Genomic DNA, 20,362 nt, shown 5'->3' with positions numbered 1-20,362 from the left:
ATGACAAGGTCTCAAGACTCAAATCCCAAAACTTTGGTTTGGTTTTTGTTTTGGTCAGGTCTAACTTGCGATTGCAAGTCGCCATCTCTGCTACATAGTGCTTAATAATTGTCATAGATTAACACAGAGGTTCCCAAAGTGTGGGGCCTAGATGTTAGCTCTTTATACAGTAAAGTTACAGTGGGATACAAATAATATCAGTCTGAACCACAATTTGTTCCCCCAGTTCAAATCACGGACAAACAGTATCCCACAGCTGTTTATGTTCTTGAACCCATTTTGCACAGAGAGGCATTTTTTGAAAAATGTATTGATGGCAATGCTGAATATTGTTACACAGGGAAAAAAAAAACCCAACTACACATGAAATAATTACACCATGACGCCTCTGCCTTTCTAAATGGAGGGACAGTAACTCCATTTAGAAAGGGTGTGTATATGTAAGCGTATAAAAACTCAAAATAGTTAGATTAACAGTAACAGTATTTTGTCTATATCTGCCAATAAAAGTTTGGGAACCACTGGATTAACAGATGATTCTATTAACAGATGATTCTATTAACAGATGTTTATCTCCTGAGGTCTGAGTCTTCATTACTAACAATCCCAAACCGTGCATGTCAGTTTCAGTAATTGTGTTTTTTGCTGTTTGGTTTTGCTGGTCACTGATTTTTTTTTTAGAACTAAATTTATTTATTCTTACGGAGTTATGGTTATCACTGACGATGACTTGAAAATGATGAGGAGACAAATGAAAAACTAAAGGAAATTACCATCCTTTAAAAAAAACTATTTTCTTCCTCATGTGTAATTTAACAAGCATTTTATATTCTTCTTCTCCTGGGTGGCCTCCTGTTTTTAACCGTTTGTTTTTAAGGATTTCAAAGTAATGGTTCCAGTTTCCCTCGCTGTCTGCTCCAAACCCAAAGACATTAACCTAAAGAAACAAAGTTTTTACAGTCATTAAGTCTTTAGTATTGAATTTAAATAAATGTTGCCACAAATTGCACTCCTAGCCCTTTCATGCATGAATTATGAAAACTTCAGTCATGGAAAAAAACAACTTTCCAGAGTTTTTTTTATTCCTCTTTAGGCATACAAAACCCCCAATGTAATTGAAATTTTGGCCATGAATACGCTGCAATTATAAGTGCAATGTATTAGTTGAGTCTCCTTGACTCCAACATTGGTCCTGTCTTTACTTGGTATTAGATCAGTTTGAAAGTTTGGCATTTGTATACAGTGCTATCTGAGAGTTGCATAAAATTATTTTTGGCTGCCTATTTGACACAAATGGGTAGCTCTGTACGTTTGAATGGGAATAACTTATGTTGGATGCCCTTTCAGACACAACCCCAAACAACAATATGTTTCTCCAGTTGGAATCAAACCAGCAACTTTTCACTTGCCAGTCCAAAGTGTTAAAAACTACACAATCAAAGGTGCACTTAAAGTACTAACCATAAATATACTTTCATAATTTACATTACATGAATATATTAGTTTGTGAAATTGCTTCTTAATCGGTTTTTCTTCAAGTATGTCTACAATGAGTGTCGGTCAGACGCATAATGTAGAAGTAGATTGTGTAAGGTGAACATACCTCATCACACATTAATAAGCTGAGAACCACAGCAAGGAAGCCAGTGGATGGATAAGCAGCCTTCTTTCTCAGCCAGACATCATGAACATATTTCATGAAAGCTGGATGAAGGATCGACACCTGTTATAAATCAGGCAAATCTTTAAATCTGAGTTTTATTAATTGTTCTTTTATGAAGTATATGCACAATATACTAATATACAAAATACTTTAAATAAGCACCACTGTGGCTAAAAGAAGCCACTATTAGTGGCATGGCTTTGTTCAGTGACATGCATGACCTTCCGAGCACATAATTGTCAAGTATGAGCAACTGTGGAAAACAATAACATACCGGATGCAGAACAGAGTAAACAACAAATACTGCAACAAAGTAAAGGCTGAGGGTGGGAAGAGCCATTGTGAGGGGGGGGGGCATTACTGGAAAATGTGATGAAGCATATCTTGCCTTTGGCTTCACCTACTCCAAAGGCATTGGGAGCACCCGCTGGGCTGTCCAAATCGCCGACAAACAGTATCCAACATTCTTGATTTTTAGTGGGAGCATACATAATTCTTATTTTAAAAAATTACATTTATTCAAAATGACGACGTTGATGTCGGGATTGGTTTGTGAGAGTGTGTGACGCCTCTGTCTTTCTAAATGGGGGACAGTGTCTATGTAAGCATGCATGCCTGAATTAATGGTAGCGTAAAGTTATTATTGGACTTCTTGGGCATCAACATTTGCCAGTTTTGTTAAGGTAAACCTAAAATACTCACCAAATCTTTGTTAGTTATCTTGTTAGAGTTTGGAGCACCGTTTTCCCTGTTGAAAAGAAAATATATTGTTGAATTTGTTAAAGAAATTGTTGTTTAACAAACAAATGCTAATAATTACCTAAGACTTAAGAATCACAATAAGATGTTCAGTTGTTCATAAAACAATTTATTTAACTTTTTTCCATGTAAAAAAAAAAGAGTTGCTGCTAGCTATGTGAAAAACCAGAATATATCATAGGAATATATTTTAATATCAAACAGCTCTTGGGGAGTGGGGTGTCTCAAAATTGTGTTTTAATATTTCCTGTTTATTAGCCCACTAGAAAGTGGATATGCAGCTAAAAGTAATAGTATTACTGCTTCAGCTGTAAGTTAAATTACTCCCAATGGTCCCAACGGCAACTAGAGAGCAGATTTAATGGGGAGATGCGGTGCCTGTTTTAGGGAAACATGGTTTGAAGCTAACATTCTGTCAAAGGCTTGACCACACATACAATGGGACAATGCAAGATGTTCAATTCATGACCCTTAGGAAATCAAGGCATTTTTGTATGCAGAAAAATGAAGTAGATTGTGAGAAAATGAATCAAAGATGAGCCTGGTAGAAGAATTGATGAAGAACACGTTTGTGTTTTCACTCTTTTTTTCTTATCTTTTTTTTCTTTTCTTGCCTGTCCCGTTTGGCTCTTTTGCCATCAGGATTGTTGTCTAAAGGCGAGGAAAGATGCCCAACGGATTTACTTTATCAAATTGACCATCCCAGCCTTGCCGTAATGGTCTATTTGATTCACCTTTTATTGTTTATGGTAAATGGCCTGTATTTATATAGCGCTTTACTAGTCCCTAAGGACCCCAAAGCGCTTTACATATCCAGTCATCCACCCATTCACACACACATTCACACACTGGTGATGGCAAGCTACATTGTAGCCACAGCCACCCTAGGGCTCACTGACAGAGGCGAGGCTGCCGGACACTGGCGCCACCGGGCCCTCTGACCACCACCAGTAGGCAACGGGTGAAGTGTCTTGCCCAAGGACACAACGACCGAGACTGTCCAAGCCGGGGCTCGAACCGGCAACCTTCCGATTACAAGGCGACCTCCCAACTCTTGAGCCACGATCGCCCAGTTTATTTTATTTATTTTTTTATTTTCACTTGCTAGATACGGGACAGACTTGAATGAGGAAAAGAAAAGGGAGAAAGGAAGAGGGGGGGAAAACAGCGGATAAGAGGGACGGGGATAAAGGGCAAAAAAACAAAAACCAACTAAATAAGCAGACAAAAAAAATACATATATCAATCACCCGGATCACTTGTTGAGAAAGAAAAAAGAAAACAAGCAGAAGAAAATGAGAGCAATACAATAAACAACATCACGATGATATATGGGAATATAACAGTAAATACTAAATATTAAACATTATTGTGCAGCACATAATATCCACAGCGCACAGTGTGCTTTGAGGTAAGAGCCAAAAAGGGTGTAGTTTGTGTGTGTGAGCACCCGTGTGTACACCTGTGAGCATGGACGCGCTTGTTTTTAAAAGGTTCCTTCATGTAATGATCTGCTAGAGGGTGTGGGTGTTTCCGCTCTTTAAAGCAAGTTTCCCCATGAAACAGTTGTGGGAACACCCCAGGAAAGACACAGAACCACATATAGTTTCTTTTTTGTGGGTTCAGTTACCCATACATTAGGCTGGGAAATGAGATATAGGCCTGATATTGATATCTCCTAATAGCTGCAGCATTGCTCATAAACTTGAGTCATCTGTGTTGGAGTAAACAAAGGATTTGTGTAGGAGATTATTTCACTGTGTCCAGTGTGTTTACCACCTTCAAATGCCTTCGCCAGTGTACATTTGTTTTCAAGCCTACAAATTACAGTGGCACTTTGATCTGGATCCACTGACACCGTAAAATCCCCACCAGGGCAATATTGTTGTTTAAAGCACTTAAAAGTCTGATCATCAGCATTAGGTGGATAGATACTACCCCAAATAATCTTTTTCCCCTTTATGTCAGCCAACAAAACAATGACATTTTTTTAACATTTAGTTAAGTTATTTGAAGCATTTAGGATTTATAACATTCTATACATTTTACAGCTAAATGTATGGTGGCCCTGAGAGCCCAAACGGACTGGAACTTAAGGAAACACAAGCAATAAAAACACTGCAAAAGCATACAGAACACAACGGAAATAGGAAAAACAAAACAGAAATAGGAAAAAAGAAATCACAAATAGGAAAAACAAAAACAGAAATAGGAAAAAACATGATTCATATAATACTTATGATGGATTATTAGGCTAATAGTTAGGGTAACACACTTGCCTTTCATCTTTTCTTTCCTCACAAAACCGATAGATCCTCCACTTCTTTTAAGTATCTCCCAGTGCAATACTTAGCATATTTTGGTTATTGCAAATTGTCTCCCCAGAAACACTTCCCTGGTGCTTTTGGAAATCTGTTTTTTCCTATTTCTTTTTTTGTTTTTTCTATTTCCGTTGTGTTTTGTTTGCTTTTGCAGCGTTTTTCTCATTGCTGGTGTTTTCTTAAGTTGCAGTCCATTTGGCCTGTCGGGGCCATAAATGAGTTTAAGGGCCAAGAAAGAAAATTAAAATATGTCATTTGAATGCTAAACAAAATATACACCATTGATCTGAACCCTTTAAGGTTTAACTAAATTTTGAACCTTGTTTAATTTGCTTGTTCAAACAGATGAACCTGGATTGCACCTTTACTTATAGTTAGCTAAGAATGTATTGCAAAGCTATTAAAATCTGAAATTTCATAATGCCATTCCAGTACAGTAGCAGTACAGTTTCTAGCAACATAAGTTTTAAAAGAAATTGAAATATAATTAAAGTGAAGACAGAAACCATGTTTGGCCTACCCTGGAATTAATGACTTCAGAAGCCACAAAAAGTCAGGTGTTTTGAATGGAAAAAACAAAAGATGAGTTTTGTTGTCCAATCTAGTAGAACTTTCTGGATACATGACACGATGAGTTGTTTTAGTTCCAACATCTCTTTCAAAACCTTTGGTCATCCCACGGTTGACTCTAAATAGTACAGAAGGATATATAAGTTTACATATTTAGCATTTTAGACACATTGTAATTTACATCACATTATATGCATAACAAAACATAACAAAACTTAGATTTTTTTTGTGACATGAATCTAGGCTTTTCAGGTTTTGTCAGTGAACAGTGCTGTTGAAATTAGCTTTTGTGTTTTCTTTTTGTGTAATGATGGTTATAATGTGTGGGGATTATATCATTTTATATCATTTTATATCATGTTGATTCCGGTCGCCGGTTGATGGCGCGATATGGCAGCCTCGCTTCTGTCAGTCTGCCCCAGGGCAGCTGTGGCTACAACTGTAGCTTGCTTCCACCAGTGTATGAATGTGAGAGTGAATGAATAGTGGTATTGTAAAGCGCTTTGGGTGCCTTGAAAAGCGCTATATAAATCCAATCCATTATTATTATTATTATTTATTCCATTTATTAAACATACAGTTTCAATCATGTTATTAACACACATTGCATTTGTGCTCATGATAGAGTTAAGCATACAGTCTAATGAAGGTTAAAAATGTCATTCAGCATTATGTCTGAACTGATATATTGATGAAATGACTTGAATGCTGTGAATGAATGCCTAACATGCTTACATACACATAGACATGAAGTATAATTTCTAGGGTAAAAGTGAAAGACATCTTGCTTTGTCTCTGCTTGGCAACTAGTGATCCAAGGTCTACAGGAAGCATTTGGAGGAGCCGGACAACCATATAGGGAAAAATGCTGTTAAATACGGAAACTTAATGATAACCTATACATGTGATGTTTTGTCTAACGCGAGAAGGGGTGTTTACCCTGACATAATAAAACCATGCTGAAAGTATGTTTTGACGGAAGATCTAGGTTGACAATATCGAGCTGTGTATCTTTCCACACATGTGTTTAATAAAATCATTGTTTTGACGCACTTGGACCAGTAGTGGTTTGTCTCACACCTCAATCACGAATCGGGACAAATGCCATTAAATTATTCTTACCTTATCACAATATCATGGAAATCAATCAGGGGTCCATACTGGGATCCTCTCAAATTTCCAGAATTCCCCACCACTGCACAACTCTTGCAGCGATCAGGGCGAGGTTCTTCAACATCTGCAATGGGTGTTATTGTCTGAAACACACGTTCTAGTGTTTTATTGTAGACAGTGAAGTTTTGTTTTTCCCTCTGTAAGGGCTGAGAAAAAAGAATAAAGTTTGCAACCTCAGATCACATCTCTTGTTCAAAACACATTTCGTCTTTAACATTATCCCTGCTAATGACAAAATATCTGCATTGTCTTGGAGCAACTGTGCGCAATAGTGTAATTCCCTTAGGGATTAATATTGTTCTGATTCAGTTTCAGTTTGATTCAATTTCAGTTATTTGATAGATAGCACTAGCATCTATTTCTAAGTGTCTTCAAGGATCAAACGTATGCACATTTGTGTTATTAATTATTGAGATATGTCTGTGAAGGTTCTCAATCATCCAGGTCATCGTAGTCTAAGGAGCTTGGGGGGGAAAAGCGTCTTCGATTTCTTTGAGTTGCTTGAAAACATTTCACTTCTCATCCGAGAAGCTTCTTCATTTCTAGGGTTAAATGGTGGAGAGTCCCAGATTTAAGACTCGTGGGAGTGTCCCCCAAGAGGGACATGGACCCCCTACTGGTCCTCTACCTAATCACATGAGCCAAGGTGTGAAAATGGGTGTAGGTCACAATCAGCCAAGGTTTCGGGTGAGCTCATTGTGAAACCTGACCCCACCCTATCATGTGATTTCCTGAGTGGGCATTAAGGTGTCTGGGAAGGGATCTCAAAACTGGATTATAGATGGTAGACAGTTGGTGTCGTGAGCCACCGCCTCTGTTCAAAGATGGTCGCTCATAGTAGACATAGTTTTCCTGTGTGGTTTTCCCGAGTCTCCCTGCATCTCCCCTTTAAATGGCCTGTATTTGTATAGCGCTTTACTAGTCCCTAAGGACCCCAAAGCGCTTTACACATCCAGTCATCCACCCATTCACACACACATTCACACACTTTAGGTACCACCTTTAGGTCTGTTGTTATTAGTTGTCTCCAGTTTAGGTTATCCTCAGGTTCTGTTTCATGCCCACTGTATTTCTGTTTATTTCACTTCCCTAATGAAACTCCCTTGCATCTGAAAGCTGTCTGCATCTTGGGTCCTTCATTAAAATCCACATGGCTTGCCCCATGAGCCGTGACAGTACGAACCAGCCACCGTGGACCCCGCTGCATTTAATCCATCCGAGGAGCTCCAGAGGAACGTCATCTACTCCGTAGAGCGGCTAATCAATCTGTTCCTGCAGCACAAGGGGAAAGCTATAGCTAATCGGCTACAGCAATTAGTTCCCGGTCTCCCCTGATTGCTCAGCTCACTTAATCCGCTCGCACAGGATTTTATTCTGAACGAGCTTCACCTTCGCTCCCTGGGCACTACTACTCAACCAGCCACTACCGCTTCGCTGCTCGGCCCGTCGGTCCAGCCTTCAAATGGGAAGTGGTGCTCACGCCGTTGACGCCCCTCACCACAGTCGGACCCCGGGATTTTAGAGCAGCCGGCTTTGGTGAGTAAAAAGGACAATTTTTCTGTTTCAGACTTTGGGACTATTTATTCGGGGGCTGTGTTTTGTGTGAAGGAGGACAATAATAACTGTGGATTTCCTGGTTTCCCTGCAGCTGAGATTACTGAGACTGCCTTTTGGGGGCTACATTAAATTCTAATGACTGTTTTTGCTCTGCTCCCTTCGAGCCTGGAGCTATACTAACTAGCACTGCTAATGTAAAGACTGACAATTCTGAGAACTGTTCATCCCCTGCTCAAGGTGTAGCTCAGTCAACAGCCTTCAGTTCAGGCAGCTGACCTACAGCCTACAGTTCAATCAGCTGCTCAGCTTCCCTCAGCTCAGTCTCTAGTGTCCCCAGTAGCTCAGCCACCCATTCGGGCACCAGTCTTGCCAATTCATTCCATGCAGTGAGAAAATTTCATATTAACCTGTGCTGTTTCTCATGAACTGGCTACGTTTGAGACAGTTACTCTCTCCAGGGCCTCCCCAGAGGCTAGCCCTCTGCCCTTAGCTGATTCTAGATCCCTGGAGGCTAAGAAGCCAATTGAGAACTGCACCTTGTTAGCGCTGCCTTTCGTGGCACTTCGAGGGTCCAAGGGACCCATCCAGCCTTCGTTCATCTCCACTGGAGGGTCCGAGGGGCCACTTAAGCCTTCACCTGTCTTTGCTGGAGGGTCCGAGGGACAGCTCTGCTGGAGGCAGAAGGCTGAGTAAGGGCGCCCTCCGTTTGCGAGGTGTGCCTCCTTTTGCGGCACAGGGAGGACAGGGATGAGTTGAACTGGCCTTGGGATATCAACCTGTCACCCAGAGTAACCTCACACTGTGCGAAAATGGTATTTAAAGGATAATTGATAACAACAACCAGGGCATCCGGGGCCAGATCAGAGCCATCACTGTTCATTATTTTCAATCTTAAACTCAGTTGTGTGTCAATTAAATCCAGGTAATGCAAGCAATTTCCAGGCATGGACTCTTCAGTTATGGCTGAAACATGGAGCATCTCCATGTAACATTTCTTCTCAATTGAAAACTAGGTGAGGGGGGCTGTGAAGAGATCCTTTTAACACGTTTTTACACACAGACACGCACGCGCGCACACACACACACACACACATAGATGCACACATACACACATGCACACACACACACACGCACGGGTCCCCAAAAACAGTTGTCTAAAAAGGATGTAATTTTTTTGTCAAAAAAGTAAACCTTTTGGCTTTAAAATCCAAACATCCTATTCATCATCCTATTACATCACCATACTTCCACCATACCAATGAAGTATGGTGATTATTTATATGATTATTTATATTGTTTTTTATATAATTTTATGATATTCATAAAAACTATGACTGCTGTAAACCTTTATTACTTCCTTTATTACTTCTTCTGTCATACAGCATTTGACGACAGGTCATAAATCACTGGTTTGATACAAAGTACCTATTATCCCTCCAATTGGATACTTCCAATAAGGTTAAAATCTGGGACTCTCCACCAGTTGCTCTTAGAACTGAAGAAGCTTCTCAGATGAGTGGTGAAACTTCTTTTTTTTCTTTTATCATTTTAAAGATATCTATATAAGTAATTGTATTTTACAATTCTTCACCCAGTTAGAAATACGGGTTGCAAGGATAAAGAGTTGAGTAAACATAAAATAAAAAAAGATAAGCATAAAACAAGGTTTTTTAAACTTATCTAATCCGTAGCTAAACTACGGAGGAATATTTGTGTTGGTTTTTTTTGGTGGAGGTAGCACACACTTGAATATACTGCTCTTGCTATACCAGTAAACACAGGTGTCATAAAATAAACAAGGGATGGGCAGTTAAAATAACTTTAACATGGCCACAGTGGGACAAAGGTTTATTGTAATATGTTTTCATTATTTACCTTCCACCAGTTGAAATCTTCCTCCGAGGGTTTATGTTTCTGTGACATAAAAGGTTTAGGAGATTCACTAATGATGTAATTAAACCAAGGATCACTGTCTGTTAGACATTTGTGACAGGCACAAAGTCTTGACTCCTGATGACAGAAGGTATATCCAGATAAATTCCATAAAAGGATGGAGACCAAAACAATTGCTGTGATATTCAGTAGTGGGGAAATGTGCACTCTGAATTTTCCCCTTTTGAAATACATCTTGATGGAGTTCCAATCTGTGAACAAATACAATGTGAGTGAATGTGAAAATTAGCACTAAGCCTTTAAGAAAAAAGTAACAGAAATGATAACTCTTTAATTAAAATTATTTATAGTTTGCAACATATTAAGAGCACTGCACTGGAAGGCAGAAAAATCAGATAAACACAGAAGGTTTAATGTCCTCTTGTATTTATGGTATTTGCACAGATAGCATTTACCAGCATAAACCAGCTGCTACATTATGAGCACATCACGTTGAATCAAATACCATGACAGCCAACGGAAAGGAAAACACAGAACTTAAAATACTTTCAGAGTCTGTCGGTTGGTGTATTTGCATGAATTACTTATGCCATTGTTGTATTATCTCTATTGCTGATGAATAACCTAAAATATCATGTCTAATATATATATATATATATAACACCCAGCACGCCCCTGCGGGCGGTTTATCCTTCAAGCTCGGGTCCTCTACCAGAGGCCTGGGAGCTTGAGGGTCCTGCGCAGTATCTTAGCTGTTCCTAGGACTGCGCTCTTCTGGACAGAGATCTCCGATGTTATTCCCGGGATCTGCTGGAGCCGCTCGCCTAGCTTGGGAGTCACCGTACCTAGTGCTCCGATTATCACTGGGACCACCGTCACCTTCACCCTCCACATCTTCTCGAGCTCTTCTCTGAGCCCCTGATATTTCTCGAGCTTCTCGTGTTCCTTCTTCCTGATGTTGCTGTCATTCGGAACCGCTACATCGATCACTACGGCCGTCTTCTCATGTTTGTCTACCACCACCACGTCCGGTTGGTGGCCACCACCATTTTGTCCGTCTGTATCTGGAAGTCCCGCAGGATCTTAGGGATCTTAGCTCGGTCATTCTCCATCACCCTTGGGGGCATCTCCCATTTTGACCCCAGGATTTCCAGGTTATACTCAGCACACACACACACACACACACACACACACACACACACACACACACACACACATATATATATATATATATATATATATATATATATATATATATATATATATATATATATATGTATATATATGTATATATGTCGCGGGGTCCTCTCCTAAACTTCTCCCGAACAAATGCAGGCGTAGTCAGAAAGCATTCAGTGTGGATAATTTATTCTGCCGGCCTCCCAGGTGCACAAAAGATTATTTACAAAGAAAATAGGAAACTAACTTAAGTCAACACAAAACAAACATCTATATACAAAACACAGTCTGCATGTTACCCTCTCTGTAACATCTCACTGGAAAAGAACCCAGGTAGGCCCTGACCGCCTTCTTTTATACCCCATAGCCCCTCCCACTAGGCGTAATAGTCAAACCAAACAATCTTTCCCCCCTCAGCTTATTTCCCGCTGTATTCCTACAATACATATATGTATATACAGACATTTATGGCCAATTCCAGGCAGCCTACAGTGTTTCACAATAATAAAAAACAAACCAAAAAATAATGCAGTTCACGTGACCTTTCAAGCGCACGCGAACCCACTATTTAAACCCCGGAACACCATACCATCGGCTTGCATAACCCCCGTATAATCGGCGATCACAGCGAGTCTCCGCGACCGGCTTTATTAAAGGTAAGTGGGAAAATATGTTGGCCACCCTCTGCGCTGCTCAAAATATACCTCTCACCCTTTTTCGTTTATCTGCCCGGTCGACGAAAAGACACGCAGCCACGGTAATTGTAGAAACTAATGGTGGTGGTGCATGTATGCGCCCAGATCAGCTGTCTGCGGCCCGGGACGGTGTAACTCCGTCACATCATCCCCTTCCACCCGGAGGTTGGCGTTGTGCGGCAACCTGGAGAGATAATCTGCCACTACATTGAGCTTGCCTGGTCTGTGACGGATGATGAATCTGAAAGGCTCCAGTGAAAGGTACCAGCGTGTCAGTCGGCTGTTATGGTCCTTCATGGAATGGATCCAGGTGAGCGCTCGATGATCAGTTTCCAGCTCAAACTCTCTTCCAAGTAAATAATACCTGAGTTTCTCCAGTGCCCACTTAATAGCCAAGGCCTCCTTCTCCACCGTTGAGTAGTTGGTCTCCCGTGGCAGCAGCTTGCAGCTTAGGTATAGGACCGCATGCTCATCTCCAGGGTCCCCTTGGGCCAGCACTGCTCCCAGGCCGCTTTTGGAGGCATCCACCTGGACCAGAAATCTCTTCCTGAAGTCTGGGCTCCTGAGAACTGGGGTCGTACACAGGCAGGTTTTCAGCCCTTTGAAGGCTTGTTCACATTCCGCTGTCCATATGACAGGATTCCGTTGGTCCTTGCTGGTCAACGCAGTAAGAGGGGCCGCAATAGTTGCAAACTGGGGCACAAATCTTCGGTACCAGCCAACCAGCCCCAGGAAAGACCGGACTTCCTTTTTGGTGCGAGGCCGAGGGCAGTTCTGGATAGCTTCCACTTTATCCAACTGCGGGCGCACCTCACCTCGGCCCACTTGGTAGCCAAGGTAGCGGGTCTCCTGCCGTGCCCACTCACATTTAGAGGGGTTGAGGGTCAACCCTGCCTTATGGATTCTTCCCAGGACTTCGGACAGGTGCTGCAGATGCTCCTCCCAGGTGTTGCTGAAGATCACTACATCATCCAGGTAGGCGGCACTATAGGGGTCACACCCCTGTAGTAATTTGTCCATCAGCCTTTGAAAGGTGGCCGGTGCCCCATGTAGGCCAAATGGCATCACCGTGAACTGGAACAGGCCGGCAGGTGTCCTGAAGGCGGTGTACGGTCGAGAAGACTCCTCCAGTGGCACTTGCCAGTAACCTTTGTACAGATCCAAGGTGGTGATGTACCTGGCCGCTCTGATCTTCTCCAGCAAGTCCTCGATTCGAGGCATGGGGTAGGCATCAGTTCCTTCAATACAGACTCGGGGAGCAGTAAATCCCACTTCCCCATATTGCCTAAGAGTTTTACAGCTGTCCAGAACCGCTGATCTCTGAAGTGACGCTGAGGTGAAGACGCCTCTTCAAGAAACTTTTTGGGGTACAGGGGAACAAAGACATCTTCATCTACACAGCTTCTCAGCCTGCGAACCAGAGCCTCTGTGAATGCCTTGACTGGCTTGCTATGCTCTCCTTCAAAGATAGAATAGTCCTCCTTCAGACTGTGGCACACATCAGTCAGACAGACAGACTGTTGGTGGGACATGGGATCCCACACCAGCTCCACATAAGCAGTCATTTTGGGTACGACGGTCCTTTCTATGACGCTGGACAGCGTCTGTCTGTCTGTGTGCTCCAGCTCTTCGTGGCCATGTCCATGACAAAAGGTCTCCACTGCTGTGAACCATGGGAGGTTTTCAAAGTCTCCACTGGTATCTTTTAAAGGGTTCCATGCCAGCAGCTGATGCCTGATGATGGGGTTCAGCAACTTGGGCAGACACAGAGAGATATAAGCATTGTGGTAGGACTCCGAGTAGCATTCCCTCCATTCTTCAAAGCGAGACAGAATCTTTTTAACACTGCAGAAGTCTTCTTGGACATCAGAAAAGTCTGCCTTAGACCTCAACAGTATGTCAGCTATGTTGTTCTGCAGCTGCTCCTGCTCTTCTGCTGAAGGTTATGTGTCTTCAGCCATATCAAAGTCTTCCTCAGTTTTAACACCGACGCTTACCTCACACTGAGTTTCTGATCCATTGGCTGAACTTGCACTGTGCTCTGCTGTGTTATAGCCAAGCTGCTGCAGGTGGTCTGCCTGCTCCTTAATCTTCTCTCGTCTCTGAGCCAACAGCGCCTCCATCTGGTCAGACAGCAGAGTGTGCAACTGCAGCTCCAGAGAGTTGATCTCAACAACCTTCTCCTGCAAACACTCCACCATGTTGTGGGCATAAGTCGTCATGGTCCTGTAAAACTTAAGCTGCTTCTCTGAGGAGCTTTCCTCCAGATTCTCCAACGAGGTTTTAGCACCCTCAACATCGCCCTCCATCCTTCTGAGCTCTGCCTGGCGTGCTCTGTACACCTCCTTCAACGACTCAAGTTTTCCAGCGATCCTTCTCTTGACCGTTGAGACAGTGACAGGAGGAAGCATCTTTGGAACTTTGACTCCTGCAGATTTCTTCTTCTGTCTTCCTCTATCTCGCCTGCTTATGCTACTGCTGCTATAGCTGCTGGAGTCACTGCTAGATGGGCTCTGCTCCCCTGGTCGTCTTTTGACTCCCTTCCCAATTTGTGTCTCTTCCCAGAGTTCCTGCTCCTCCCCATCAGTCCCTGACCGACTGCCATCACTTTCTCCAAGTTTCTCAGTAATTCTTTCCCTGATGCTCCTCATCCGTGGGGCAAACTCGATTCTCCTCTCGTGATCATCCAGCTCATTATCATCATCATCGACTCTGTCATCTTCATCTTCCCTGCTGTAGTGATCTAGTGTGCTGCCAGCTGAACTCTGGCCATCTCTACTGAGGGGAATGAATTCTTTCTGGGTTCGATTGGCACGACGCCGTCTCTTGGCTGCCTCGATCTCTCTAGCATTGGGGATATTTACGGGCGTATAGAAGAACTGCTAGTCTGAGGCTGAGCTGGCTGAAGGAGATCCCACTCCACGTTCATCGCTATCACTGTCATCATTGCTCCCATTATCCTTGTATTCATCATCATCATCTTCGTCGTCATCTTCCACAGAATATCGTGACGTCTGACTGCTATAATCTTGCCTGGGTGAAGCAGATGATGAGACAGCACCACCAGCCCCTGTGCTGACGATGGTCTTGGCAGGCGGAGCCTCCTTCTTCCTAATTTGGAACAGAACTGCTTTCTCAGATGACTTCTTCAATTTAAACGTAGACTCCTCAGCTTCCTTATCATCGGAGAAACTCAAAACAGAGGTTTCTTTCTTTTTGGTCCCCTCCTGGTCTTTTTTTCTCTCTTCTCTTTCTTCTGTCGTATGCTGCTCTGGTCTTTGGAAAAGAGAGTTTATTACAGAGAAATGGCTCTTTCCAAAATAAAAGCTATACTATACGTTTTTTCTGGGCTATATTCTCAGCAGCATATTAAACATACCAGGTCCCCATAAGGAGAATCATGTACTAACGGCTGTCTAAATGACTCGGCTAAAGTTTGTAGCATGCGTGCTTGTTGTTTTTGTGTGCTTCCACTTGTCTTTGCACTAGGATAATGTTGGAGTAAATGTGCAGTCATATTCGTTGTGTTCCCACTAGTGCTGTCAGCGTTAATCTCGTTGAAATGACGTTAACACCACAACACGGCAAATCTCCCTTAACGAGCTACCGTGGATCGCCCCGTGCATGGGGCTGGACGGCCAACACGTTAACGAGCTAACTGCGCTAACGCAGTAGTTCCCACCCATGTAATTGAGCATTGCATGGCACATCCAACATACTGTTTTACTTTAGTCCATGACGCGCTTACCTCCAGGGTCATACGTCACATGAAAACCAAAATAATTCCAAACGCCAGATCTGAATGAGGGTGGGGTGGTTCAATTTGCCATGTTGCAAGGAGAGCTTAACTTCTGTCTTGCTAGCTTGCCCTGCGCTCACTGGATCTGCGATCGACTACTCCGCCTAGGCTGCACTGTCGAGTGCAGATCCACTGAGCGCTCAACACAGACAGCATCGTCAGAAGGAAAGTCGATAAAATAAATTGCTAATTTTGTATTGTTCGATACATATGCGTAGCGAACCGAAAGCACTGTATCGAACGGTTCAGTATCGATACGAGTATCATTGCACCCCTAATATATATATATATATATATATATATATATATGTATACATATTTAAATATACACACACAAACACACACATATAGTGAGAGAAAAATACATTTGGGAAACTTAATGACTGGAGGTTCAGTACAGATTAGTGTGAGATGAGACAGAGTGTAAATTATAATGTGTCTTACCAGCAAAAAGATGAAATTACAAAAGCAGGAATATGAGTCAAGAAGAACCAGTATGATACATCTATCAAGCTATGTATGTAGCTATCAACAAAAGAGGAACTTTTCAAAAGGAGAGGGAGGGAGGGGTTATGGACTATGTGCAAACAAGAGCCCCCGAGAGCAGCCATTTGGCTTTTCTACCTTTTATTGGGGTTGTGTCTGACTTGTGAATTGCCACACAACTGTTGCACACAATTTAAATGTTTTATGTAAACCCACAAAACATACACACACAAATATACATACATACATACGTATAAATATATAATCTATTAGCCTGTTACTCAGCAGTAATTAGCTGAAATTTGTGTCCACGCTTTGCACCATAACAGTTTATGAATACTTCTTACTAGAGGATCTTTCTCATTAGCTGAAAATAATTCCACCCTCATATATGGTCATATCTCTAAAAAACTCTAACTAAAAAAAACCCTATAGAACATTGTGGGTTAAAAATATGCAACAAAACACTGAAAATTCAATGAGGCTAAAAGAACGCATATGACCAAGTCAAAAAGTAAGAGAAGTTGTATAAATAAAGCTACCACTTTCTGCCAAAACAGCTAAAAGTAAGTAGAGAATGTTATAAACGAACCATAGTCTTTAATCTAGAGCATAACAGATAAATATTCAATTACACTACTCGTAAAAAAGAAAAGAAAGACAAAGTTAGTACAAAAATAGTGATCCTTTGTTGCACCTCAGCCGCTGTCTTAAGTTGAAGTTTTCGAGATGAAAATATTTGTAGTATTACGTAATACTTTTGCATAAAGTACACATTATGATATTTGCTGTTGGCTGATGCTGATCACTAGTGTGATAACTGTGTGAGTTATCTCAGGCTTGCAGAATATACATGACATTTAATGTTAATTTTATAGATATCCGAGGAGCATTTTATTGATATTTGTATATATATTTGACCATTTCAGCCCTTTGGTACTCCTTCCATTATAGCAGTTAGAGTAAATCATTTAAAGTGCCATTGAATTGGCCTTGGATGTGTACATTCCCTCTAAAGAAATTTCAGATTTTTAATTTTAAACTTGAAAGAGTTTATACATTTTGCAATAGGGTATTATTTTTGTCAATTCTATCTTGTTTGCTTGTTGAGTCACTGGATATAAGCTGCTTAGGTGAGGTCTTTATTTTTACAATCATCATCAATCTAATGGCAGCAGCTGTGCTTTGAGGAAAAGAATGTTGACAGAGAAGGTGTGGATGCAACATGTCAGCACATGAACTGCCAGTGGTACAGATAAAAGGTGTGGTATCAGTTTAGTGGTAAAAAGTTATATATTTTTACATCACTTTGTGACCAGATGGACTGAAAACCAAGCTAAAAAACTACATGTATTGAGTTTCATTTGAATCTACTGTAAAAAAAAAAAAAAAGAAAAGAAAAAAAAACTGTATAGATTTAACATTGTCTATGAATGAGTGTTTAATGTTACATTTTAGAGCATGTCCAGTGGTGTCTTCTGCCAGTAGAGAAAGTAATGCCACTAGGTTGGTTGGTTGGTTGCTGGTTATAGACATTCATTTATGTAAGCTTATTAGTGACATAGCTGATAACTCAGCGGAAAACAAAGAAATAAAAATAAAAAGCAGTTTATGGTGGTTAATTCGGTACTGACCCTGGCTGCAGCAATGGGTTTTATGTGACAAACCCAATGAGATGGTGTACTATTTCACACTAGGTGGTTCTTCACTGTTAGCTAGCTAAAGTGAAAAAGAAAAATCCATCTGGAGGTCGCCAGTTCACTAATTCATTACAAAGACTTCTCGGAGGTCAGCTGCGTGGAAGACGGCAGCGACGTGGGCAGAACAAATCCAGAGGCCGGCCAGGCGGAAGGCCGCGGCAGCGACACCTTTCAGGAGGCTGTTCAGGAGTTGTCCATGACGGCGATGAAGTCCCACCAGCGGCCTGGAAGGTGGCCGGTGATGTTGAGGTGCTGACCGTGGAAAAGGCAGCAGCATGGCAACCGCAGGGCCAGGCGAGGCTGAAGCTGCAGGCGAGGATGATACTGCAGGCGATGGCATGGAAGCCACAGGTGGTGGCACTGCGGGCAACGGCGTGGAAGCCACAGGTGACGGTGATGGCCAGACAGGCTCCTTGGACCCCCAACCGGAAGCAGGAGGCTGGAGCAGATCTTCGGACCCTCCAGCGAAGGCTGAAGCAGCTCCTCGGACCCTCCAGCGAAGACTTAAGGCTGGAGCAGTTCCTCGGACACCCAAGCGAGAAGAGTCACAGAACCAGCAGACACCTGGGCCTCTGGCACACATGAGAGAGACAGCAGCTGCGCAGAGCACTGACCCTGCTCAGGCAGCGACAGCCAGGTGCAGTCCTCAGCTGGTTTGAATCAAGTCCTGCTTTCACCTCCTGAGTCACACGATGTTTACCAGAACTTTCTTGAAACTGACTGAAAGTTCATTGTCCATTGCCTGCTTAAACTGTTCTTGCCCTTGACTTTGATACTGAACTACAAAGTTGCTTTATTTCTATTGGCCCCTGTGTGCTGATTCAGTACATTCCTGGAGTAAACAACCCAGAAAGGTCTCGTCTTTATCTTAACAGTCTCCTGCAGCATTGGTATCCAGTCTTAGGTTGTTGCTATGTGAGAGACTAGAGACTTTCTGACCACAATTCCTAACCCTGCAGTAGAAGCCTTAGAAATAGCAGTGTTAGACTCCATGAGGCAAATGTACAGGGAGTGCAGAATTATTAGGCAAGTTGTATTTTTGAGGAATAATTTTATTATTGAAACTCATTAATATCAAAGCTGAATGTTTTTGGAAGTAGTTTTTAGTTTGTTTTTAGTTTTAGTTATTTTAGGGGGATATCTGTGTGTGCAGGTGACTATTACTGTGCATAATTATTAGGCAACTTAACAAAAAACAAATATATACCCATTTCAATTATTTATTTTCACCAGTGAAACCAATATAACATCTCCACATTCACAAATATACATTTCTGACATTCAAAAACAAAACAAAAACAAATCAGCGACCAATATAGCCACCTTTCTTTGAAAGGACACTCAAAAGCCTGCCATCCATGGATTCTGTCAGTGTTTTGATCTGTTCACCATCAACATTGCGTGCAGCAGCAACCACAGCCTCCCAGACACTGTTCAGAGAGGTGTACTGTTTTCCCTCCTTGTAAATCTCACATTTGATGATGGACCACAGGTTCTCAATGGGGTACAGATCAGGTGAACAAGGAGGCCGTGTCATTAGTTTTTCTTCTTTTATACCCTTTCTTGCCAGCCACGCTGTGGAGTACTTGGACGCGTGTGATGGAGCATTGTCCTGCATGAAAATCATGTTTTTCTTGAAGGATGCAGACTTCTTCCTGTACCACTGCTTGAAGAAGGTGTCTTCCAGAAACTGGCAGTAGGACTGGGAGTTGAGCTTGACTCCATCCTCAACCCGAAAAGGCCCCACAAGCTCATCTTTGATGATACCAGCCCAAACCAGTACTCCACCTCCACCTTGCTGGCATCTGAGTCGGACTGGAGCTCTCTGCCCTTTACCAATCCAGCCACGGGCCCATCCATCTGGCCCATCAAGACTCACTCTCATTTCATCAGTCCATAAAACCTTAGAAAAATCAGTCTTCAGATATTTCTTGGCCCAGTCTTGACGTTTCAGCTTGTGTGTCTTGTTCAGTGGTGGTCGTCTTTCAGCCTTTCTTACCTTGGCCATGTCTCTGAGTATTGCACACCTTGTGCTTTTGGGCACTCCAGTGATGTTGCAGCTCTGAAATATGGCCAAACTGGTGGCAAGTGGCATCTTGACAGCTGCACGCTTGACTTTTCTCAGTTCATGGGCAGTTATTTTGCGCCTTGGTTTTTCCACACGCTTCTTGCGACCCTGTTGACTATTTTGAATGAAACGCTTGATTGTTCGATGATCACGCTTCAGAAGCTTTGCAATTTTGAGACTGCTGCATCCCTCTGCAAGATATCTCACTATTTTTGACGTTTCTGTGCCTGTCAAGTCCTTCTTTTGACCCATTTTGCCAAAAGAAAGGACGTTGCCTAATAATTATGCACATCTGATATAGGGTGTTGATGTCATTAGACCACACCCCTTCTCATTACAGAGTTGCACATCACCTAATATGCTTAATTAGTGTGAATGCTTGAAAAGCATTCACAGTATTGTTCTTCTAATCTTTATTATTAGTGTGAATGCTTGAAAAGCATTCACAGTATTGTTCTTCTAATCTTTATTATTATATTTAGTGTGAATGCTTGAAAAG

General features: G+C 42.1%; 1 protein-coding gene and 1 pseudogene across 2 annotated transcripts; both read right to left on the bottom strand.

The window, feature by feature from the left end:
- Positions 1-476: 476 nt before the first annotated feature.
- Positions 477-10,263, bottom strand: LOC113015156 (CMP-N-acetylneuraminate-beta-galactosamide-alpha-2,3-sialyltransferase 1-like). Of its 2 annotated transcripts, none has more exons than XM_026157081.1 (6): positions 9,919-10,263; positions 6,436-6,632; positions 5,264-5,431; positions 2,366-2,411; positions 1,604-1,723; positions 477-937 (listed from the first exon to the last, which is right to left on the bottom strand). In XM_026157081.1, exons 1-6 carry the CDS (start codon positions 10,168-10,170, stop codon positions 770-772), a joined length of 951 nt encoding a protein of 316 aa, XP_026012866.1. In that variant the 5' UTR covers positions 10,171-10,263; the 3' UTR covers positions 477-769. The 2 variants fall into 2 exon arrangements, with proteins under 2 accessions (XP_026012866.1, XP_026012867.1); XM_026157082.1 differs by having other exon boundaries at positions 6,436-6,569; positions 9,919-10,256.
- Positions 10,264-12,648: 2,385 nt separating this feature from the next.
- Positions 12,649-18,527, bottom strand: LOC113014303 (GC-rich sequence DNA-binding factor 2-like; annotated as a pseudogene).
- Between the last annotated feature and the right edge of the window lie 1,835 nt (positions 18,528-20,362).

This window comes from Astatotilapia calliptera, chromosome 22, assembly GCF_900246225.1.
Source record: "Astatotilapia calliptera chromosome 22, fAstCal1.2, whole genome shotgun sequence".
Taxonomy (NCBI): domain Eukaryota; kingdom Metazoa; phylum Chordata; class Actinopteri; order Cichliformes; family Cichlidae; genus Astatotilapia; species Astatotilapia calliptera.
Note: the sequence above shows the minus strand (reverse complement) of the source record. Positions and strands in the feature narration are given on the sequence as shown.

What these genes read in the sequence shown, in the direction of transcription:
- LOC113015156 (XM_026157081.1), bottom strand. Translation starts at nt 10,170, where the DNA reads ATGTATTTCAAAAGGGGAAAATTCAGAGTGCACATTTCCCCACTACTG. An exon ending in AAGATTTCAACTGGTGGAAG is followed by an intron (nt 6,633 to 9,918) that starts GTAAATAATGAA and finishes CTTTTTTCTCAG; the next exon opens with CCCTTACAGAGGGAAAAACA. An exon ending in TTCCATGATATTGTGATAAG is followed by an intron (nt 5,432 to 6,435) that starts GTAAGAATAATT and finishes TGTACTATTTAG; the next exon opens with AGTCAACCGTGGGATGACCA.